The 23,312-nt window shown below is 49.6% G+C and overlaps 3 protein-coding genes across 3 annotated transcripts in view; all 3 read left to right on the top strand.

Moving 5' to 3' along the window:
• The window catches only part of PLEKHA6 (pleckstrin homology domain containing A6), a 152,173-nt gene extending 140,067 nt beyond the window's left edge, over window positions 1-12,106 (top strand). Inside the window, exon 28 of the transcript XR_009052725.1 lies at window positions 12,049-12,106. The gene's annotated coding sequence lies outside the window, so the exon portion shown is untranslated. The remainder of the gene's footprint in view (window positions 1-12,048) is intronic.
• Window positions 1,652-16,560, top strand: GOLT1A (golgi transport 1A). The gene is made up of 5 exons (XM_057728184.1): window positions 1,652-1,752; window positions 12,049-12,140; window positions 13,198-13,376; window positions 15,523-15,586; window positions 16,241-16,560. The coding sequence occupies exons 1-5, from the start codon at window positions 1,728-1,730 to the stop codon at window positions 16,277-16,279; spliced, it is 399 nt and encodes a 132-aa protein (XP_057584167.1). The 5' UTR covers window positions 1,652-1,727; the 3' UTR covers window positions 16,280-16,560.
• Window positions 16,561-20,946: 4,386 nt separating this feature from the next.
• On the top strand, window positions 20,947-23,312 carry KISS1 (KiSS-1 metastasis suppressor). Its single transcript, XM_057728948.1, has 2 exons — window positions 20,947-21,077; window positions 22,999-23,312. Exons 1-2 carry the CDS (start codon window positions 20,975-20,977, stop codon window positions 23,310-23,312), a joined length of 417 nt encoding a protein of 138 aa, XP_057584931.1. The 5' UTR covers window positions 20,947-20,974.

The raw sequence follows: 23,312 nt of genomic DNA, 5'->3' as shown, positions 1-23,312 counted from the left end.
CTGTCCCAGGGGTCCACATTCAATTGCTCTAAACAGCATTTATCACCACATCTCCTCCCAATCCATCCTCTCTTCCCCATTGCCAATTGGAAATATATGATCTACAAGGCCTTTTAAGATCCCACAGACTGAATTTTGCCTCAACACACGATGGCATTTCAAAACACAGATCTGTGTGTCCGTGATGTGTCGCCACTAATCCCATCCCACATGGTAACATGGGGAGCTATTTTAACAACACACACATCAAACCCAGACAGTCTTTGGTTTGTTTGTTTGTTTGTTTTTGGCTGTGTAGCATGTCTTGTGGAATCTCAATTCCCTGACCAGGGATTGAACCCGGGCCATGGCAGTGAAAGCCCCAAGTCCTAACGGCTAGACCACCAGGGAACTCCCTCAAGCTCAGTTTGTTTGCATTCACTGGTGTTTTTTAATGTCTCCACTTCACCATCTCTACTATGCTTTGCTATGTTATCTCTGCTTCAGTGAAGGTTATTTCCTTTTTTTATATGCAAGGACCTCTGGTCTGTTTTTACTTACCTAACATTAGTTTTTATTCTAGTGTTCACTCCCTACTGCTCTTTCTTTTTCTTGTATGGGTGTTTTGGAGAGGTGGTGGTATATGATGACCCTAGTCTTCTATTTCTCTTAAATTCAAACTTATTACAAGTAGGTGCAAGCAATCTGCCTACTTTATTTATGTCTTCTGCTAAGTCTTGCCTGAACACATATACTGAGAGACATTGTGTTTTAATTTTTTCTTCTTTATTATAATTAGCTTTGAGGTTTTTTAATGATGTATGTAGACTGGTCATATCATCTATGAATTGCATTGCAGGATAGAGTGGACATTACAAAGGGGATGCTGGCTCTAATGGGATTGAGAACCACTGCTCTACAACGAGGGAAGGATGTTAGGAACTGTCCAGCCTCTCTTTTTTCAGGCCCACAGAAGGTGGAAAGAAGGCAGCCACTTCTACACAACTGGTGGGTGGACTAGAATCAGGCTTCCTGAATCGTTGTCCAGCCCTACCCTAAGCCTAAATTCATCTTTCATTTCCCACAGCTCAACTTCACAGTCCAAAGCTGGATACCGCTGGGGGAAAGGAGGTCGAAGCCCTCGGTGTCTAATTCCCTTGGGACGTTTTTGTCCTAGCGTCAACCGAATCTGGCGCTCTCCTAAGGCGGTCAGCAACAGGTTTTACTCAGTTGCTTGTTGCCCCCTAGCGTCTAGCGTGGGTACTAGCACAAAGCGAGCAAACTACTTATGAGATGAATTTAGTACTTTTCCAGAGAAACAGATCCCAACTCTTCCCACACCTTCCACCAAACCATGTAAGGAATTCAGGTACTCCTGGATCCCAGTTCTTCCATAAACAGTCCAAGTTTTGCGAAAGAGATGGAAACAGCTGAACTCAGCCTCAGGGCCTGGGGTGGCGGGGAATACAGAGGTCAGATGGGCGTGGCCTTCTCCGAGTGGGCGGAGCGCGTGGGAGGGAACAGTGCCCTCTGCGGAGAACCCGGAGAGAGACTGTGACTTTAAGCAGCCCTGTGTGTGAGCGTGTGTGTGTGTGTGTGTGTGTGTGTGCGCGCGCGTAGGGGAAGTTAATGATTTACCAGAGGCGCATTTCACAACTTACCAAGGGTCAGCTACCCTTGAGCATGTACAAGTTCGGTCCTCTGGGTTCCTCGCCCCTTGCCAGCTTGTCCCCCAGGCAGCCCGCAGCATGATTTCCATCACCGAATGGCAGAGTGAGTGCGAGGGGCCGGTGCTGTCGAGGGGGCTGGGCTGGACCGGGATATCCAGGCTAGGGTGGGTAGAGATGCAGCCCCTCCCAGCTGGGATATCTGCAAGGCGACCTCTGGAGCTACTGACTGGAGACTGCCGTGTTGGCAACCTCCAGGCAGAAGGGCCAGGGCGGGGCGTGGCACCCTGCCTTCCAAGGGGTGCAGGGTTGCTCAGGACCCCCAGGTAGCCAGAGGCTAGTGCCTGGAGGAACTGGCAAGTTCACCACTCAGGCTGGTCCCTTCCCCATTTACGATTCTTAAACCTGGGGTACTGCGGGGGTGGACCTAGAAGGCCTCTACCTATTGAGACATTTTTCTCCCACTAACTCTTAGAGTCTCCTGTGGCCCTGGCCCCCTCTTATCAGAAACCAAACTCAAATCCTCTCCCCAAATCACCCTGCCCTCACTCCTAAATATCTTTCCTCTTCTTCCGGGAAGAGGGCAGGGAGGTAGTTCCCAGGTCCTGGAGAGGTGGTGAGAACTGTGGCTCTGTGAGTTTCATTTGGGTGAGATACTTAAAGCCAGCATCTCATCTGTGAAGTGGAGATATTATTCATTCATTCAGTGAACAAACTTGTCTCCTTTATGTGCTGAGCACTGTGTTGGGCACAGAGTATGCAACAGTGGATGGAACAAACATATTCCCTGCTTATGTTCCAGAATGAGGAAACAGGTAATCAGCAGATGAAGAAGTCAGTATGTAATATGTCAGATGGTGATACATCTTCTAGACAAAAATAAGACGGTAAAGAGGCTTGAGAGTGCAGGGTAGGAGAGGTTACTGTCTTGTATAGAGTGGTCACTAAGCTTCCCTGGGAAGGTGCTTTTATACATAGATCCATAGGAAGTGAGGGAGCAAAGCCATGCAGCTGTCTGGAAGCGGGAACGTTCTAGGAAGAGGGGGCCGCCAGTTCAAAGGCCCTGAGCACTGGCATACTTTGGCGTGTTTGAAAAACAAGGAGGCTGGTGTGAGTAGAGCAAAGTGAGAAAAGGGGAGGGTAGTAGGATATTAGCCAAGGAGCTCACTCAGAGGCCAGACTGTGTAAGAATTTTGATTTTATCTCCATAAGATGGGAAACCATTAGAGGGTTTTATGCAGAGGAGTGATATGACCTGCTTATATTTTTAAAAGATTACTCTGGGTTCTGGATTGAAAATAGACTGCGGAAGGGTGGAGTCAGCAGCATAGAGACCAGTTTTGAGGCAAGAGATGGTGAAGGAGACCAGGTCTGAGATTAGAGGTGATGGAGACCAGTTCTGAGGTGAGAGACGGTGGAGGAGACCGGGGTGGTAGCAGCAAACTGGTGGGATGTAGTCAGTGCTGGATCTGCGCTGAGGAAATTGCTGAAAGGATTTGCTGATGGACTGGATGTGGAATGTGAGAGAAAGACCTCAGGAATGCCTCCAACATTTCCAGCCTGAGCAATTAGAAGGGTTGAGTAGGGGGAAAGCAAAAACTGGGTTTTAGATAAGTTGAGTTTGGTGTCAAGTAGGTAGTCAGGTATATGAGTCTGAAATGGAGAGAAATTTGAGGGTTGCCAACATACAGGTGGTATTTAAAACCATGAGATTGCCTGGGGCACAGTTTCTCAGCCTCCCCACTACTGACATTTGGGGGCAGAGGGGGTGTCCTGTCCTATTGACATTTGAGGACAGAGGGTCTGTCCTGTCCATTACAGGATTTTAGCAGCATCCCTGGCCTCTACCCACTAGATGGCAGTAGCACACTCTCACTCCCAATTGGTGACCATCAAAATGTCTTCATATGTTACCAAACGTCCCCTGAGGAACAAAATTGCCAACCCATCCATCAGCCCAAGTTGAGAAACGCTGACCTAGGGAGGAAAATAGAAGAGGGCTGAGGCCTGAGCCCAAGGGCAAGCCAACATTTTATTAAATCAAAATGTGCCAAGTTCTATGAAGAATGTGCTAAGTTCTATGAAGAATATGCTAAGTCCTACGATACAAAAAAATGAAGGAAACAGATTAAGTCAGGAACAGATAGTGGACCAGTTTTCCCTGAGAAACTGACATTTGCGTTGAGACCTGAAGGAGGAATGTGTGTTGGGCAGGTAATAGGTGGGAAGAAACTGTGTGTACAAAGGCCCTGAGGCCAGAAGGCTCATCATGGAAACAATGATGTGTTTGGGGTATGGCAGAAGGGGCGGAAGATGAAGTTGGATGAGCAAGCCTAGGCCCCATGATGCAGGGCCTGTAAGCCAAGGCATGGGTGGGAGGGCGCTGTTTCATTCTAAGCCCGTGGGAAGCCACACCCATTGTACGCTGTGCTAATATGAGTAGATTACCGAATTGCGTGTTTTCCAAGATCCCTGACTGCTGTGTGGAGAAGGGATAAGAGGGGACAGGAATGAAGCAGGAGACTAACTGGGCAATGTCACAGGAACCCAGGGAAGAGATAATGGTGGCTTAGAATTAAGTGGTAAGAGTGGAGAGAAATGGACAGCTTACAGGATACATTTGGGAAGAAGCAGCAATAAAACTTAGCCGTGGATTTGTGGGGGAGGGGTGGTAGGCGCAATGAGCAAGACTCAGTGATGGCTCTTGGGCTTCTGCCTTGAGCTGCTGGGTGGGTGGTGATGACATTTTATTCATTTGGGGAAAACTGAGTGAGGTGCAGCTTTAAGGAAGGAAAATCAATAGCTCAGTTTGGACCTGTTGAGTTCAAGACACCTTGGAGAGAAAAAACCATGTCAATATGCCAAGTAGGCAGCTGGATAGGAGTTTGGAAGCTCAAAGGAGACATGGACTAGACAGATATATATATCGACATTGTCAGCACACAAGAGATACTGGAAGATGTGGAAATCCGTGTGAAACTAGAATGAGAAGAGAAATGAGCCGGAGCTGAAGCCCTGAGTAATTCAAACCCCAAGAGGAAGAGAGAGAAGTGGGAGCTGGCAAAGAAGCCTGGGAAAGAATGGCCAGAGCTGCAGGAAGAAATCAAGAATATGGTGTCACGGAACCTACAAGAGGATGCTTCAAGAAGGGAGTGGCCAGCTGCTGACAGATGAGGACCGACCCCTGTCCTTCGGATCTGGGAACGTGGGTGTCACGGGAGGCCCAAGCAAGAGCAATTTCTGTGGAGGGGGTGGGGGCAGAAGTGGACTGGACGGGGTTGGTTAAAGGCGCTTTTTCTAGAGCCAGCCTACTGAGTTCACTCCCTGGCTCTGCCCGCTGCTGACTGTGCTCCCCTGGACACAGGTGAAGACCTCTCTGTGTTTCAGTTCTGTTTGTGAAATGGGGCTAAAGCATACCTACCTCATAGGCAGTTATGAAAATTACCCAAGTTAATGTGTTTCAGTTCTGTTTGTGAAATGGGGCTAAAGCATATACCTACCTCATAGGCAGTTATGAAAATTACCCGAGTTAATACACATAAAGTGCTTAGACGGCCTGGCACCACGTGTTCATTAGTGTTAACAATTATTACCATTAATCACTGTTGTTCATTTTGGAAAGAGAAACAAAGCTCTTTCTCTTCCCCTTTCCCTCCTTCCTGAACAATTCAGTCCTAGAGCCATGAGGTGGAAGCGGGGCGGTGCCCAGGGCGACTGTCAGAGCCCTCGCCGGGTTGGAGGGTTCACACTGGGGTTTGCCTGGTGCCACGCCGGGGAGAGGGGGGCATCCTGGCAAGGTTGCGTGGAAACTGGAGAGTAACTTTATGGTAGAGGGGCCTGCAGACTCTTCCTTAATGAAATACTTAAAGAAACATCATTCATTAACGGGTCAAATTGGAATTGAGCGTCACCTGATAGATGCAGTGAGAAGAACCTCTTGTTGATATTTCTGCGTAACCTGAATCTAGTCGTGAGGAAACATCAGACAAACTCAAACAGAGGGACAGCTACAGGATAACTGACCCGAGTCTTCAGAAGTGTCAAGGTCATGTCAAGGAGAGACTGAGAAACTGTTCCAGACATAACAGCCTGAAGAGACATGGCAACCGCATGCCACATGTGATGCTGAACTGGATCTTTTCACCATAAATGCTATTACTGGGACAAGTATGAAACCTGAATGGGGTCTGAGGGTTAGATGGTAGTAACATATTAGTGTTAATCTCCTGATTTTGACAGCTGTGTCCTGGCTGTGTAGGAGAATATAGGAAACCGTAGCCAAGTATTCAGGGGGCGATGATATAGCTGGTGGCAACTGCTTTCAAACAGTTTAGGAAAAAAACTCTTTCTACTGTACTTGCAACTTTTCTGTCCATTTGATATTGATTTTTTAAAATAAATTTATTTATTTTTGTTTATTGGCTGCATTGGGTCTTCATTGCTGCACACAGGCTTTCTGTAGTTGCGGTGAGCAGGGGCTACTCTTCATTGTGGTGCACGGGCTTCTCATTGCGGTGGCTTCTCCTGTTGTGGAGCACAGGCTGTAGGTGCGTGGGCTTCAGTAGTTGTGGCACACAGGCTCAATAGTTGTGGCACATGGGCTTAGTTGCTCTGTGGCATGTGGGATCTTCTTGGAGCAGGGCTCAAACCCGTGTCCCCTGCATTGGCAGGTGGACTCTTAACCACTGCACCACCTAGGAAGTCCTGATATTGACTTTAAAAAGAGAGGGAAAGAGAACGTGAATGGTTTCTGAGGCTCCCTTGCAGAGTCTCAGACCAGAGGGACCCATCCTCCTGCTCCAGGGGATATTGCTTTCCTTGGAGCTGTAGCTGCTTTCTGGAGCAAGAAAGACATTGAACCTGGCTTCAGTTAGCGAGAGCCACAGAGCGGGGAGTTGGGGCAGCCTGGCTCACTGCAGCCGGCTGCAGGCTGTGGATGCCGCTTGGCAGCTGCTCTGGAGCTGCAGAGCAGGGACTAAGCAGGGCACGGGAGTAACCATGAGCATGGTTGTTCTCTGTGGTCTGGGGAGGGCCCCGCTTCTCACCAGGTGGTGCCCTGGAGAGCCAGGCCTCTCTGGAGAGTTCCCTGAGCCTCCCAGCTGTTCTCTGCCCCAGAGCCTGTATCCCTGGGTGACCTCCAGCAGGGGGTGTGCTGCCCCAACTGTCTGCATCCTGGGGCCGGTGGGCTGCAGGCATTTCTGTCACTCCTGGTGATGTGCCCCATCCCCTACTCTCTCTGCCATATTTTCTGCCCCAAGAAGAACTTCAGGAGCAGCCCCTGGCTGGTAACTTGACTGAAACCCCTCAGCTACTCCACAAATGAAAGGCAGAGGAAGATCTGAGGCTTCTGTGTGAGAAACACCATTTCTGACTTTTTTCTGTGGGGTTTTGTGTTCACGGTGCAGTTTCTCCACTGAACGCTGTAAGCACTAAGTGTGGCCCATAAAGAAGCCCGCCTCCATTGCAGGAAAATTCTGGAAATGCACCAGCCCTTGAAGGGCAGTGTGGAACAAGTTGGAAAAGTAATAACGGTGCAAGCCAGCAAATCATTGTTGCAGAAAAAAAGTATAATAATGGAGCAAAGACATGAAGTATGAATTTGAGAAATGTATGCTATTTCCACAAAATGAGGAAGAGGCTGTACTTAAATGTTTATAGGATGGGCATATGGATATTTTAACAAAACAAAATGAAAACCTAATAAAATGTCCATGTTATGTTTCCATACAAAAACATCTACTAAGGGAGATAGAAGGGAAGAGTATATTGACAGAATTGAAATCAATGACCTATTTTTATGGTGTGTAAGCTAATAAGAGGATTTTTTTTTTGTTTGGCTGCATAGGGTCTCAGTTGCTGCACGTGGGATCTTCGTTGCAGCGTGTGGGTTCTATTGTTGCAGTGTGTGGGCTTCTCTCTAGTTGTGGTGTGCGGGTTTTCTCTTCTCTAGTTGTGGTGTGCAGACTCCAGGACATGTGGTCTCTGTAGTTTGCAGCACGCAGGCTCTCTAGTTGAGGTGTGTGGGCTCAGTAGTTGTGGTGTGCGGGCTTAGTTGCCCTGTGGCATGTGGAAATCTTAGCTCCCCGACCAGGGATCGAACCTGTGTCCCGTGCATTGCAGGACAGATTCTTTACCACTGGACCACCAGGGAAGTCCCTAATAAGAGATTTTTATAACAGGCATAAAAACTTAAAATACTTTTGTCATTCAGATTAAAGAAATATGGTTGCAGTTTTCCTCCACAGTACCCTGGCTTGTGTAAAATTATCATGACAAGGTAAATGTACTTCTAGACCCTCAACTTATTGTCTCCGAGGGTAGAAAAATTATGCAACATGGAAAGACAGAACACAACCTTCATAATGACCGAGGGGGTTGTACTCTGCCCAGTGTCTTGGGTTCTTAGAGATCTAATTCAGGCAGGCATTCGAGAAGGTGGGAATAGGAAACAAGCTGGAATATACTGTGGAGGTGTGTCAGAAACAGGAGGAATCGCCATTAGTAGCAGATGGATTCTGAGTGGTGAAGCGATGTGTTGAGAGAAATGATGTACTTGTCCCTAGCAAATCCAGCTCTGCCAAAAGGGAGACCCAATTAGACTGGCATTTTTCTGGAATATGAGTTGAATGAGGTTTCAATCTATAATTTGAATGATAAATCTCATCTCTATTTTTTTTTTGAATGATTCTTTTAAAGAAGCCGTTGGCCTTATTTCTATATTGGAACTGATCCTAATCCTCTTAAGATCTGTATGTAACAGATTAGGAAAGATTAACTACCTACCTGAAAGATGACTGTTTCATTTTCTTTCAGTTGTAAATATAACTTAGCCAGGAAGCGTAGCCTTCATAATTTTGCTTTTGTTTTGTTTTTAAAGTTCTGCCTCTTAGCAGCTAGACTTTTAACAACTTTTAACAACTCTCTGTAGAAACATGGCAACAATACCAATTTCACAGAGATTATAAGGATCAATTCTAAGATGTTAGCTAACAAGTCCAGCAAAATTTTTCTCTTTAAAAATTACCTATGTGTTTTCTTTTTAAAAATTAAGCCATTATTAATAAAGTTATACATGTTGTAGTTTAAAAAGACACTCTTGCCCTAACCCTATTCACCATATAATTTACAACAAAAAGAGAATAAAGCACTTTAGCTATATTAAGTAAATAAAACAAGTTGCAAAACTATATATACGTAATATAAAGTTGTACCTCATCAGTAATTTTATAAAAGGAAGCAACACAATTCCATTTACCACAGTATCAAAAAGAATAAAATACTTAGGAATAAACCTAAGGAGGCAAAAGGCTTGTGCCCTGGAAACTACAAAATGTTGCTGAAAGAAATTTTAGAAGACACAAATAGGTAGAAAGACCCATATTCATGGATTGGAAGACTTAATATTGTTGAGATGCCAATACTGCCCAAAGCAGTCTACAGATTCAGTGCAAGAATCTATCAAAATCCCAATGGCGTTTTTTTGCAGAAATAGAAAAATCCATCCTAAAATTCACATGGAATCTCAAGGGATCTTGAAGAGCCAAAGCAATCTTGAAAAAGAAGAACAAAGTTGGGAGGTTTCAAACTTCCGGATTTCAAAATTTATTACAAAGCTACTGTAATCAAAACAGTGTGGGACTGACATAAAGACAGACATAGAGACCAATGGAATATAAAAAAGAGCCCAGAAATAAACCCTGGAATATATGGCCATGAGGTTTTCAACAAGTGTGCCAAGACCATTCAATGGAGAAAGGACAGTCTTTTCAACAAATGATGTTGGGAAAACTGGATATTCACAGACAAAAGAATGAAGTTGGACCCTTACCTACACTATATGTAAAAATTAACTCAAAGTTCATTTTAGGTCTAAGATCTAAAACAAACTCTAAGAAGAAAACATAAGAGAAAAGCTTCATGATGCTGGATTTGACAATTATTTCTTGGGTGTGATATCAAAAGCACAGGCAACTAAAGAAAAAATAGAGACGTTGGACTATATCAAAATTTAAAACTTCTGTGCATCAAAGGACGCAATTAACAGAGTGAAAAGGCAACCTACAGAATAGGAGAAAATATTTGCAAATCATATATCTGATAAGGGGTTACTATCTGGAATACACAAAGGACTTCTACAACTGAACAGCAAAAAACCTCCATACAACCTGTTTTAAAAATGGGCAAAGGACTGGAATAGACACTTCTCCAAAAAAGATATACAAATGAACAACAAGGTCATGAAAGATACTCAACAACACTAATCATCAAGGAAATGCAGGACTTCCCTGGTGGTGCAGTGGTTAAGAATCTACCTGCCAATGCAGGGGACATGGGTTCAATCCCTGGTCCTGGAAGATTCAACATGCTACGGAGCAACTAAGCCCATGTGCCACAACTACTAAGCCTGCGCTCTAGGGCCATGAGCCACAACTGTTGAGCCCCCGTGCCACAACTACTGAAGCCCACGCATGCCTAGAGCCCATGCTCTGCAAGAAGAGATGCCACCGCACTGAGAAGCCCATGCACCACAATGAAGAGTAGCCCCCACTCGCCGCAACTAGAGAAAGCCCACACACAGCAATGAAGACCCAATGCAGGCAAGAAAGAAAGAAAGAAAGGAAGGAAGAAAGGAGAGAACAAGAGAAGTTACATATTTTACAAAAAGGAAATGCAAATCAAAACCTCAATGAGATACCACCTTACACCCCTTAAGATGGATGCTATTAAAAACAAAACAAAGCAAAAAACAGAAAGTAATAAGTTGTTGAGGATGTAGAGAAGTGGGAACCCCTTGTGCACCACCACTGGGAGTGTAAAGTGGTGTAACTTCTGTGGGAAACAGTATGGTCTTTTCTCAAAACCTTAAAAATAGAAGTACCAAATGACCCAGCAATTCCACTTCTGGGTATATACCCAAAAGAAGTGAAAGTAGAGTCTCAGAGAGATGTTTGTTCACCCATGCTCACAGCAGCATTATTTACAACAGCCAAAAGGTGGAAGCAACCCAAGTCCATCCAAAAATGAATAAACAGAATGTAGTATGTGCATACAATGGAATATTATTCAGCCTTAAAAAAGAAGGGAATTCTGACACATGCTACAACACGGATGAAACTTGAAGACCATTATGCTGAGTGAAATAAGCCAGTCACACAAAGACAAGTACTGTATGATTCCTATCACATGAGGTACCTAGACTAGTCAGAATCATAGAAACAGAAAGTAGAATGATGGTTGCCAGTGGGAGGAGGGAACAGGGAGTTGTTTAGTGGGTATAGAGTTTCAGTTTTGCAAGATGAAAAGAGTTCTGGATGTGGGTGGTGGTGAGAGCACAACAGAGTGAATGTACTTAACACCACTGAACCATATACCTAAAAATGGTTAAGATGATAAATTTTATGTGTATTTTATTGTAATTTAAGATAAAATTTTCAACTTGATTTAAAAATGGAACAACACAATGAATTATCATTTGTTGACTATCAGAGTGGCACAAAGTAAAATTAACAATTCTGTATGATGGAGAGGGTTTAAGAGAAAAGGTACTTAATATCCTAAATATCCTGCACATCTGTGCTGGGCTCCCTGGCTCTGAGCCAACTCCCGTAGTTCAAAGAATGAGGAGCCACAAAACAAAAGACATGCTGCCTCTGCAGCCCACCTGGCACAGAACAGCCCAGCCACTGTGGCTGAATTCAGGGCGTCGAGGGGACTGTGGTGGGGCAGCCACAGTGCTAGCTGGGGTGTAGACTCCCAGGTGATGAGCGCATTTCTGGTCGATGACGTCTCTTTCCCAATCAAGTTATCACCGGAAAGCTGGGAACAGGGGCAGTTTATAGAAGAAAGGAGAAACTGTGAAGAACAGTTCAGGAGGGCAAGCCTCCCGAGAAATAGCGCAGGCCAGCTGGGCAGTTCCGAGACCCTCTGGGGCTGTGGCTGTGAGTTTGCAGTGGTACCCTTCGGCCCTGGTGTGAGTTGGGCGTCAAGCGGCTACCAACAGCAAGAGGTCAGGAACAGAGTAGGCAGAGTTGTGTTCAGCCAGAAACCCAACCCTGAGAATGATCTAGATAATGTAGCATTTGAAGACAAGAGGAAACTGAAAATAGAAAGTGGTGAGAGTATCACTAGCTACTTCACAGAGCTGTTGTGAGGACAGGATGCTGGAGTGTATAGAACTGAGCAGCAGTTTCCAGGTGCTAAATGTAGATGCGTGCCCATCCTTCCCTTCGCTTCCCATCATTCCCTAAGAGCACGGAAGCCCAGACTCCTGGATGGCAATGGAGCCACCCCATCCCCCACCCCCTAGAGGGCACCTGTCCAATGGCAATGGTTGGGGGGAAGTTCCAGCATCCCAACCTGCTCCCCAAAGCCCATCCCATTACAACCTCCTTGCCCATTGCAGAGATTGGCGTGGGCACCACCGGCTTCGGCATCTTCTTTATCCTTTTTGGAATGCTCCTGTACTTTGATTCGGTGCTCCTGGCCTTCGGAAACGTGAGTCCCCCAGCCCTGTGAACCTACCTGAGGTCTCCATTGCCGGGAGGGTCAGCCCCGAGTTTATTCAGATAGTGGCCATCCAGGCATTGGGCACCACCAAGCCTGGGCAGGCAAGGGATGGCTGGGGATGGACTGTGAGGCCTACTGGGCACAGAGAATCTGAGGACCTGGATTCTCATGCCGAGCTCTGGACAAGGCCCTGGGGGTACCAGGATGAATCAGATGCCCATCAGAATCCCACCACCTAGGGACAGGACTGTCACATCAACATACATGACTGGGGAGGAAGGCAGGGACAGTGGTAAAGTGACAGGAAGATGAACACATCTAACATGACACAAGGTGCTTGGAGGAAAGAGAGCACACCCCGTGGGAGGGTGAAAAAGAAGTCAGAAAAAACAATGAGTGCGGGGAGGATAAAGCCCTTCCAGGTGGATGGAAGCACAAGAGAAGAGGTACGGAGAGGGGAGGGAAAGCAGGGAACGTGCCGGAAGGAAGCCAGTGAGTTACGTTTGACAGGAGCCCAGGCACGCTTAAGGGATCGTTAGGAGCCAAGCTGAAGGTGGGGCCAGGGCCACAGAGTGGAGGGCCTGGGCGATGCTTCCACAGGCAGTGGAGCCCTGACAGTTCCCTGTGACTCTGGGTGTGGCTGCCTAACCTGTTTAGGCCTCAGTCTTCACCTCTGTACGATGGAGAGAATCTCACTATCTTTCCCATCTTACTTAGGAGGGGTGATGAGAAATTATATCATATATGAAGACATGCTTGGGATCTAAGAAATTGGGTTGAGTTGGGTGACAAGCTAGAGACCTTCAAAGGTCTCCTGGTCCACCCTGCCTCTGGGCACTTCTATTCCTACCCAGTTCAAATTTCCCAAGGCCCTGGGATTTTTTCCACGTTGCTGGTTTACCCTCTCCAATGTCGTCCCTCCTTGGAGAGTTAGCAAGTCCTCCACTGTGCCTGATGCGCAGCTCCAGGCCTGGCCCCCCGCTCCCAAGGGAGCAGAGAGAGCCAGTGTGTTTGTCCTCACACCCGCCTCCTCCCTCTCCCACAGCTGCTGTTCCTGACCGGCCTCTCCCTCATCATCGGCCTGAGGAAGACGTTTTCCTTCTTCTTCCAGAGGCACAAGCTCAAGGGCACCAGCTTCTTCCTGGGGGGTGTGGTCATTGTGCTCCTGCGCTGGCCCCTGCTGGGCATGCTCCTGGAAACCTATGGCTTCTTTAACCTCTTCAAGTGAGTGCAGGTCCCTTTCCCCTGGATGGGACCACCAGGGCCTCTGAGCTGCTGAGATCAGATTTGGGCAGTGTGACCAGCAGTGCATACAGAAGCTGGACTTTATCCTGCAAGAGACAGGAGCCTCAGAAGGGCTGAAAATGGGGAGGGGCATCGGGTGGACCCTCCAACTGTAGGTTGAAGGATAAGTTGGAGGAATCATCCCATCCTGCTGTGTACCCATCCCTGTTCCTGTCACCAGGGAGGAGACACAGGACCTGGCCTCAAGTCTAGCAACCCAGATAGGGAAGAGGGGCAGTGAACGAACACCTGCTAAGCCCCTCACATGCACCAAGCATGCTCACAATCATCCTTTCATTTTGTCACCTCCACCACCCACTGGAAGATTGTCCTCTACTTGCAGATAAGGAAACCAATGCTAAGAGAGGCTGCCCCTGCCCGGGCTCTCACAGGTAGTGTGCAAAAGATCTGAACTTGATCCAGGTGTCTCTGGCTCATGTTCCCACATCCCTCGGCCTGTCCAGGGTCAGCTTGGGCCAGGAGAAAGACAGGGGGCAACTCAGTGAAGGTGTGTGGCCTCCATCAGGGCCAGGGAGGTATCCCAGAGGAAGCAGAACCTGAGATGGGCCTTGAGGGGAGGGGAGGGTCTCAGAGAAGACTGAAGGGTCCTTAAGGAAAAGAAAGAAAAGGATATTGGGGAAGATCATCTCTGGGGCACTGCGGAGAGAACAGGGGTGGGATGGGGATGATGGGGACTAGAAGAATCGTGGTTTATGGACTCACGGGAAGCAGCTGTGGACCAGGAACCCTAGGCTAATTGGAGCCATCAGCTTGCTCAGTGTAACCTGGAAAATACCTGACTGGTCCGGATGCTCTAGACTTCAGAGACATCATAGCTTGACTGCAGGAAACAAAATTCTCTCACGTGTTCTGTTATCCACTATTTAATATTCAACTATGTCATTATTCAAACAGTCATCCATTCAAATAGTCAGATATATAAAAAAGTACCTACGATGTGCCAAATACAGGGCTAGGTGTGGGGATACGGTGCTGAATGAGGAGAAACTTCCTGCAGAACTTGCAATTCAGTGAGAAAGACAAGTTCACGCTGACAATAGTTACCATTTATTGAGGGCTTAGAAGTGCGGGTGGGGCCACTGCAGACTCAGTAGTTACAACCAAAAGGAAACCGTGACAAAGACACCTTGCAGCAGCATTGAAGGGGGAAAAAAATCAGAGCTACAAGGGACCTCAAAGACGCACGTGAACCACCGGGAACTGAGGCCCAAGGAAAGGAAGTAGCTCAGCCAGAATTCAGATTTCTGCTCCCCCTCCCACACCAACCTCCATGCCTCCCAGCCCTTTGAGGGAAGGGTGCATCCTTGCCAGGGGGTGTGTGGTAAGGTTGCGGTGCCGAGGCAGGGGGGAGAATGAAGTGAGCACAGCCTCCAACAGCAATCCGTGCCTGGAGCCCAGGAAGCCTGAGGCAGGCGGTACACACCCAGTCGAGGGAGGAGAAGACAACAACAATAATAAAAAGAAACATAAACATTTCCCAAGCATCTCTTTGTGTAAGGCCCTGCCATGTAGGTACTATTATTATTAATCCCATTTTACAGCTGGAAATAGATTCAGAGAAGTTAAGAAATTTGCCCAAGTTTATACAGCGCCAGTGAGTGGTAGACTTGAACCCAAGGAGTCTGACCCCAGGGCCTTCATTCTTTTTTTAAAAAATTAATTAATGAATCAGGCTGCATTGGGTCGTAGTTGAGGCACATAGGATCTCCTTTGTGGCACGGGCTTCTCTCTAGTTGTGGTATGCAGGCTCAATAGGTGCAGCTTAGTTGCCCCATGGCATGTGGGATCCTAGTTCCCTGACCAGGGATTGAACCCATGTCCCCTGCACTGGAAGGCAGATTCTTAACCACTGGACCACGAGGGAAGTTCCAGGGCCTTCATCCTCAGCTACTTCCCTTGGCTGCCTCTTGAAAAACAAGGGTGCTGAACCACGCCCGCCCCCACTGCCTGGGGCCCACTCTCTTGGGAGACAAAGCTGGAGGCTTTAGGGGGACATCAGCCTCGCTGCCCTCATCCTCCCCTCCAGGGCCATCACTGACCACTCCCTCTGCCTCTCTGCTCCTAGGGGCTTTTTCCCTGTTGCCTTTGGCTTCCTGGGCAATACCTCCAACATCCCCTTCCTGAGCACGGTAAGTGGACTGTGTGTGTGGCTTAGTGGCGGTGCCTTGGGGTGGGGGACGCACACAGAGTTGGTAAAACTACTGCCCCTGGTACAGTGGACCCTTCCCCATCTCCCCTCAAAGCCCCTTCCCCAGGTTGGCCAGACACAGCCTCTTCCCCTCCCTGTACCTTCTCCATTTGACAACAGCAGATGTGCCAAAGGTGTGGGTGTAGAGAACAGTGTCTGTTCATAGCTCCCTATTAGAGCCAAAGAAATGGAGACTTAGGGAGTCTAGGTGACCCAGCCAGAAAGTGCCAGATTTCTGGAGAGCTGGCTGAGTCTGGGCCCCAGGCAGGGAGAGGATGTGTGACAGCCAATAACAGCAGAAAAAGCAGGTGGCAGCTTCTGTCCTCTCCGTGGGGGAGGCATGGGGCAGTGGTCCCCAGCCCCCTGCCCCACCCCCTTTCTCGGAAGCACTTGACAGAATACAAGCTCTCTGAGAAGCCCGGAGGGCTCTAAGCCAGCACCTTGACACGCCTGCCCCCTGGGCACACCCCCGCAGTCCCCTCTCCACGTCTGCGCCTGGCACTGCTCCCGGCTCTCAAGGCCAGCTTCGTAATAACCTAGATATTGAGTCTGCGCCCCACTCTTTGTCTGGAGTAATGATGCTTGGCTCCCACAGCTGTTCCGGAGGCTTCAAGGCACCAGCTCAATGGTCTGAACAGCAGAGATGAGCTCCTTGAACTTGGATCATTGGTTGAGGGGGCTGCAAAGGAAATGGGGGCCACCCCCACCGGCCCCCCCTGCACTGACTCATCTCCCCATCATACCTGGACCTCTCCAAGTACAGAAGGAAGGATGGAGCCGAGTGACTGACCTCAAATCCCCATGTCGATGCAAGAAGCTGTCAGGACTGTTGGGAGCGGCGATCCAGGGCCCATGGAGATGGGACTGGGATCACACGCCCCCTGTATTTATCAGAGGAAAAGCAAAGATTAAATCCCCAGCTGTAAATGGGCCCTAGACTCAAAGTCAGTGTCTCTAGTCCATCAAGCCCATCTTCTGACACAGGCTAGGCCCACACACATCATTCCACACGACCAGAGGCAGGCCTGCTCTCATGGCCTACTGTTTTTCCCTAGTGTTTACTAGTCCTGATGAGTGAGATACTATGTTCGCAAGCCCCTGTTAGAAGTAGGTATCAAACAAGTGATGAGTATTAATCCCCATCACGGTGGGAAGTGCTTCTCAACCATTCATTAGGTGGATGCCTGCATAGCTCACCCACCGGGTAGCCTCTGTGCTGAGGTAGAAACATAGTCCCTACCTTCCAAGAGCCCCAGTCTCTGTCCTGGGAAGCCCTTCATTCAAGGGTAAAGTGCATTCTTGCAGGCCCAAGAAATAGACAGGAGTCCCCTGCAATGTGTACATTTACTAAGTCTCTGCGAGGGCCCCTCAGTCTGTACAGAGCAAAGGAGCAGGTGCTGAGGGTGCAAAGGGAAGGACACCTTCCCCATTTCTAAGCGAGGTTCACAGCAATTCCAAAACGGTGAGATGGAGGTGCCACAGGACATGACTGTGGGGCTCCAGGAGCAGCACCTCCAGACACTCTGCACCTGGAAGGCACGCCTCCAAGCTCCCTTAGCGCTTCCCAGGTACGCCTACCTTCTAGAGCTGCCCTTTTGTGCTGCTTTCTTAGCCAATTGCTCACATACCTGTCTCGCCCATCTGACCATGGTATGTTCATCTCCAAACCCTGTGCTGAGCAGGTGCTCAAGAATTGCTTGGGGGAAGAGGACAGGAAGGAAGGAATAAAAAAAAAGACAATCCCCCCACCCAGTCCCAGATCCCAGATCCCAGCCCAGGAGCTGCCTTCTGGTCAGAGACCCCAGCTGAGCTTCCAGAGCTGGGAGCACACGGGGAGCAAGGACACCTCCCTGCCCGCTCCCCCCACCCCCCCCCCCCCCCCCCGCCAGGGCAGACTGTGGCACCTCCTCCCCCTTCCTCCCCCACACCCGGCTCACTTGTCTGGAGGGGGAGCATCGCATGCTGGCCCTCCCTGCCTCCCCAGACTGTCCATTTCCATGTTGTTCAGGGCAGAATGGGTCTTTGAGTGGGTCTGGGGAGAAGGGGGTGAGAAGGCAGGAAAGAATCAGTGGGAATCAGAAGGCCAGTCTTGGAAGGCTTCTGGAGGGGGAGGAACAGGCTGGTTTCAGTCATGAGAACCAGGAGGCAGGAATCAGCCACCGTCATCACCACAGGGAGGGCTGTGCTCCCTGAGGGGGTCTGAGGAGGAGGGAGGGGGAGGCAGAGGTGGGCCTGTGCCTGGAGACGTCACCCTGCACTCTATAAAAGGGACGTGATCAGGGAGCTGGTGAGAGCGAGCCCAGGAGCCCATCTCCCCTCCCTCCAGGTGTTCACCCCGCAGAGCAGTGTCATCACCTCGGAGAGCCCTCAGGACGGAGCCAAGGCAAGGTAGGTGCACTGCAGCACCCACACCAGGGGAGGGGTCTGGCCGGACCCAGGGAGGCTCTCGTGGTCGGTGCAGGAATTCAGTTCCAAGACTGACATCGGTGTCCCAGGCAGGCAAAGGGGTGCTGATCTTCCCTGATTACTAGGCTGGCCAGATTATTCTGGGATGTCTGGGTAAATACGTGGACTTGCACTTTATGAAACCAGGACCTTGGGGATTCCTTTCCGTGGAAAGAATGAATGCACTGAATGAACTCTCTGGCTGGGATGGGAGGCCACAGAAGCTTTTGGAGGGAGCCGGCGAACTCCTGGGGCTCACGGGCTCAATAGGACTCCTCTGGGCAGTTCCCTGATGTGTGGATGGCAAACACAGACCTAAACAAAGAATCCCTGTGTGCTGCCAGCCCTGGCACTAAGACACAGGGTCACCCCAGAAGGGAGCTGCCCCACCCCAAAAGGTTTCCAACTCAGCCTGGAATTTCTGTTACTTTCTAGCTACAAAACCCCCGGGACAGGGGGACCACAAAAATGCCCACAGCAGGGCAGCCACTATGGCCCCTTGGAAACTGATGGTTCTTTTTCAATTTAATTCTATCACATGTGTTAAAAGCCCCTGTGCTGGGCAGTGAACCAGGAGTTGGGGGAGCGTGCGTGTGTGCGTGCGTGTGTGTGTGTGTATGTCTGCACGTGCGCGTTGGGGACAGGTAGCAGGGTGGGGGGGAAGGAACAAAGTTCTCACATGTGGCCCATGGTAAGTGCTGCCTGTGATGGGATGGAGAGGATGCAATATGGGTGAGAGGAGCACGAAGAAGGAACACTACCTTCTAACCACACAGCCTGCCCACTGCCCCCTTCCTCACTCACCATCCTGCTTTTAAAGAGCAGCCTGAATGCTCCATCTGAACTGCTTATCTACATACATTCCCCTCTGGGCCACACTGCTTCGGGATGAAACCCCTGGTGGTCCCTTCCGCAGCCTCACTTCACTGCTCACTCTCCAACAAAGTTCCACCCTCCTGGCAGGCTGGAGGCCCTGCACCTCCCTCCAACCCAGCTCCAGCTCCCTTGCTGGGACTGCCTTCAGTGCTCAGAAACTCAGCTCAGGCACCACCCCCTGCAGAAAACCTGTCTGGACCCCTTCCAGGTCAGGATCCCATGGACTCTAACACCCCCCAGCGTCCCCCCGACCCCATGTACTTATGTACCTCCAGCCTATCATTTACCATATTATTTTGAGATGATTCAGATTACGACTCAATTTCTTGTGCTAGATCTCGGGGTAGGCCTGGGGGAAGCAACCCTGTGTCTTAGCACACCTGTGCACCCGTAGTACCAATCCGGTGCTGTGAGCAGGAATGATTTCTGAGCTAACCTGGACCTTGTGCATCCATGGTCTGAAGCCACAAAAGAAATGGTTTTACAGTGTTCTCTCTACTGGACTGATCCTGTCTCCACTCCCTGCCCCGCCCCAGGCCTTAAGGCAGGTGCAAAAGCTGTGGTCTGGGTTTCAGGGTGTCACAAAGTCTGCAAGGATAAGTGAGCATGTGAGGGGACAGTCCGTGGCCAGTCTGATTCAATGCTCTTATTTTACACATGGAGCAGTAAGGTCCAGAGATGGGGGGTGACTCGCTCTCGTCTCACAGGGAGGGAGGGTGGAGCTTCGGCCAGGTCTGAGTCCTCCTGATCCCACTCTTACTCTGCTCCATGCCTGTGCCCTGGCGGGAGCAGGGAGGGGAACGGGGAGTGGGGGCGAGAACAGACGGATGGATAGGGCTGAGCAACCATTGGGAGCTGACGGGCACCAATGATAGTCCCCCCCGCCCCCTGCCCACAGACGGAGGCTCCAGCCTTTACATCTGGCACCCACACCCTTCTGCTCAGCCTGCAGTGCTGCCTGGCTCTCCACCAACCTGTCTTTAATCATGTTTGCTGGACAGTTTCAAAGTGCCTGATGACTTTTTCAAAGAGAAGTCAGACTTGGGAGCTGGAAGAGCTGGGGGGTTGGGGATGAGCGGGGTAAGGGGATGAAGAGGGGGTCAGAGTACACAGCTCCCACTTCAACAGTCAAAATCATGACATCGGTTAAATTCATATCCTCTCAGAGCCCACGGAGAATAGAATATGGAGAAAATTGACCTGATAAATCAGGGAAAGGTTTTTTTCTCTTTCCTGAATTACAGGCAATAAGGCAACTTAATGATGGTTTTCAAGGCTCTGAAGGGTTATGAGAGCAAACAAGATGATTGCCTCTTTCTTCCTTTTTTCTTGAAAAAGGAAAAGAATTAAGTTCCTATTACAGCAGGAGGGAACTGGGCCAGGTTTGGGAAGGCACATTCTAGCGGGGCAAGCGGACACAGAAAGTTGTCATTTACGCAGAGCCCAGCATGGAGGGAAGAAGCACCTGCTCCCAGGCTCTGGAGAGAAGGTTGGGACCTTGGCATCCTGCACCCAGTGGAATGCCTTGCCCCACTTCACTTCACCCCTCCCAGCGCACTGCCACACTGTATCTCACTCCTCGTTTCTCCAACATTCCTTTCAAGCAAACCTGAGATTCAGAATCCTGACCATTTTCCAACCCAAGTAGTCCTGCCCCTTCCACGGATTTGGATTCTTTCTTCCTCCCTCCCTTCCTTCTTTCCTTCCTTCCTAACTTTACTGGCCTTACCTACAGGAAGCCCTCCCGGATGATCCTCGTCTAGCATGAGTTCAGCTGGGACTATACTGTGCAAGTGGTCTCAGTCTCACTGCCATGCTGTGTCTGTTCAGCCTCATCCCTCCACTGGGGGCCTCCAAGGGCAGGGGTGGTCTCTTTCCTTCCAGGGCTCCCACTTCATGCTGGGCTTTGCCCCAACACTCACCCCAGACAGCATGCCTAACCGAGTCCCTCCTCCCGCTCTCTGTCTTGGTCTCAGGGCACTTCCAGGACCTGCCTCTTCTCACCAAGATGAACTCCCTGGTCTCTTGGCAGCTGATGCTCTTCCTTTGTACCACCTCCTTCAGGGAGACATTAGAAAAGGTGGAGCCCATGGAGAATCCTAGAACCACAGGTATGCGTTGCCTGGGAAGAAGGGTGGGAGGGAGCAAGTGAGTTGTCACAAAATGAGAATTACTATATTTTTCAGATTATGGCTAGTCCGTTGACTGTGAATTTAAAGCTGCATTTAATGGAAACCTAAGACTGGTATATGCAACACATATGGACATCAGGAGGCTCACCCAGGTTCAGGTGCTTGTTAACCACAGAGCTCCTTCATGGTTTTAGACTCTGCTCTAAGTCAACCACCTCTCTGTGCAGATCTGCTGGGAAGGAATTTACTATGCAAGTTTGTCTTACCAGTGACCTCAGTTCCTTTACGGGAAATTTGGAAAAAAAAAATAAAAAAGAATCTACACAAAAGTTCAGATCCTTAATACCTGTCAACCTTATAAGTTCATTGTGGAACTGATGACCTGGAGAAACTGAGGCCCAAAGAGGTAAAGAAACCTTCCCGAAGTCACTCAGTCCAAGGCTGCAGAAACCCAGCAGGCGCTGAGCTCCCCAAAAGTGTCCTCTACAGGGCGTGAGCTAGGACAGTGCTCATCCCCAAGTCAGGACGTGGGGTTTAACACTGCTGGGTGGTCAGTTTGGCCTCTGGGGACCTCAGTTCCTCTAGCTATGGAACTTGCAGCATTCTCTCCATACATGCAATATCATTGTGCCCATAATGTATCCCAGAGCAAAGAGAACATGGCCCAGGTGTCCTTTGCCGAGAGTGTCTTCTCTCCTAGGATCAGGTGTTCTTTCTGGGTGAGGGAGGACCCCCCCCCCCCCCCCCCAGAGAATAACGTCATCACTGTCCTGGGGACATTGAGCTCTTGGCTCTTTTTGGCAAAAGCTTTTAGGTGATGCTAAAAACAGTAGCCTAAGCAGTGATCCTACTGCTGGGATGGTGGCTGTTGCTAGAAAGGAAGTCATTGTCCCTCCTATCTCAGCCAGGCCCAGGGCCCTCCTAGGAAGATTATCACTAACTCTGGACCACAGCCATGCTCTTCTTCTCCAGAGTATGCCAGGGCATTGAAGAGCAGGGCTCAAAGCCAACTACTCCCCTGCCCTGCCCCCCAGCACACACCCACGCACACCTCAGACCTCATTTCCACTCATCTCCTGCCACAATTTGCTGGGGTCATTGTCTCCTGAGAGCTAGTTGCACTATTTTACTGCTAAAAATTATAGTGAACTTAATGAGACTTGCATGTGAAGTGCCTTCTAAATTAGCCTCAGTAACCCTTAGTATGAATGCCAGAGATTATACCTGGAGTGGGGGGAGGGGCGGAGGGGGGTGTGAACTGGTTGAGGTGACCCAGATAATTTCCCTTCTTTGTTGAAGTTCTTATATAGCCTATTAGGGGGTCACTCTTGTTGGGGGTGTGGGGCACAACAGTCTTAGCTTCACTTTCTTCATTTCTGTAACTACAAGCCTTTCATTAGCTTTTATATATTTAACAAGTATTTGTGAGGCCCTACTATGTGCAAGGCACTGTTTTCAAGACTCAGAGATGAATGAACATGTCCCCAGCTGTGCCAAGAAGCTCAGTCTAGTGGGAGCCTGATGCAGATCCGGGGCAGAGGGCCAGCCAGCGAACCACGAGGAGGAACAAAGCTGGGTGTCCAGAAAATACTTGCGTTTTCTTTATTTTCAAGCTCTATCCTGCTTGCTTCCGGAAAAAAAAAAAAAAAAAAAGGTAATTCAATATTAAAGGCATTCGAGACTTCTGTAACAGGTGAAACCAAAGCTATGTTGAAGGAGGGAGAAGCAAACAGCCTAACCACCCAAGCTAAGATGCTGCTGGTGCCCAGCGTGGAGCTCTGAGCTTCGTAGGGGTCAAGGAACAAAAGGGAAGCAGAGGATGGGATGTGAGTAGGTGTTCCAAAGCCGTTTTTCCCGGGCCCCGGCCTCACGTCAGCCTCCCCCTGTGGCTCTGTCCTAGGCCCGCGGCTCGGACCCCCGGCTCTCCTGGCCCTCCGGGAGCAGAGCCCGCGGTGTGCGGAGAGGAAGGCCGCCGCCGCCGGGCCGAGCCCTCGGGGAGCCTCGCTGTGCCAGCCTCCCGAGAGCTCCGCGGGGCCCCAGCGGCTGGACCTGTGCGCCCCCCGCAGTCGCCTGATCCCCGCTCCGCGGGGCGCGGTGCTGGTGCAGCGGGAGAAGGACATGTCCGCCTACAACTGGAACTCCTTCGGCCTGCGCTACGGCAAGCGGCAGGCGACGCCGCCCGGGAGCCGTGGCCGAGGCGCTGGGCGGGGTTGA

Source organism: Hippopotamus amphibius, chromosome 3, assembly GCF_030028045.1.
Source record: "Hippopotamus amphibius kiboko isolate mHipAmp2 chromosome 3, mHipAmp2.hap2, whole genome shotgun sequence".
In the NCBI taxonomy this organism is placed as follows: Eukaryota; Metazoa; Chordata; class Mammalia; order Artiodactyla; family Hippopotamidae; genus Hippopotamus; species Hippopotamus amphibius.
The sequence above is the reverse complement of the archived record's forward strand: the minus strand, read 5'-3'. Positions and strand labels throughout refer to the sequence as shown.

Coding starts and splice junctions, on each gene's coding strand:
- GOLT1A (XM_057728184.1), top strand. CDS start 1,728: ATGATTTCCATCACCGAATGGCAGA. Junction 12,141..13,197: donor TGCTCCTGGCCTTCGGAAAC/GTGAGTCCCCCA, acceptor CCTCTCCCACAG/CTGCTGTTCCTGACCGGCCT. Junction 15,587..16,240: donor ACATCCCCTTCCTGAGCACG/GTAAGTGGACTG, acceptor TGGCTCCCACAG/CTGTTCCGGAGGCTTCAAGG.
- KISS1 (XM_057728948.1), top strand. CDS start 20,975: ATGAACTCCCTGGTCTCTTGGCAGCTGATGCTCTTCCTTTGTACCACC. Junction 21,078..22,998: donor GGAGAATCCTAGAACCACAG/GTATGCGTTGCC, acceptor GCTCTGTCCTAG/GCCCGCGGCTCGGACCCCCG.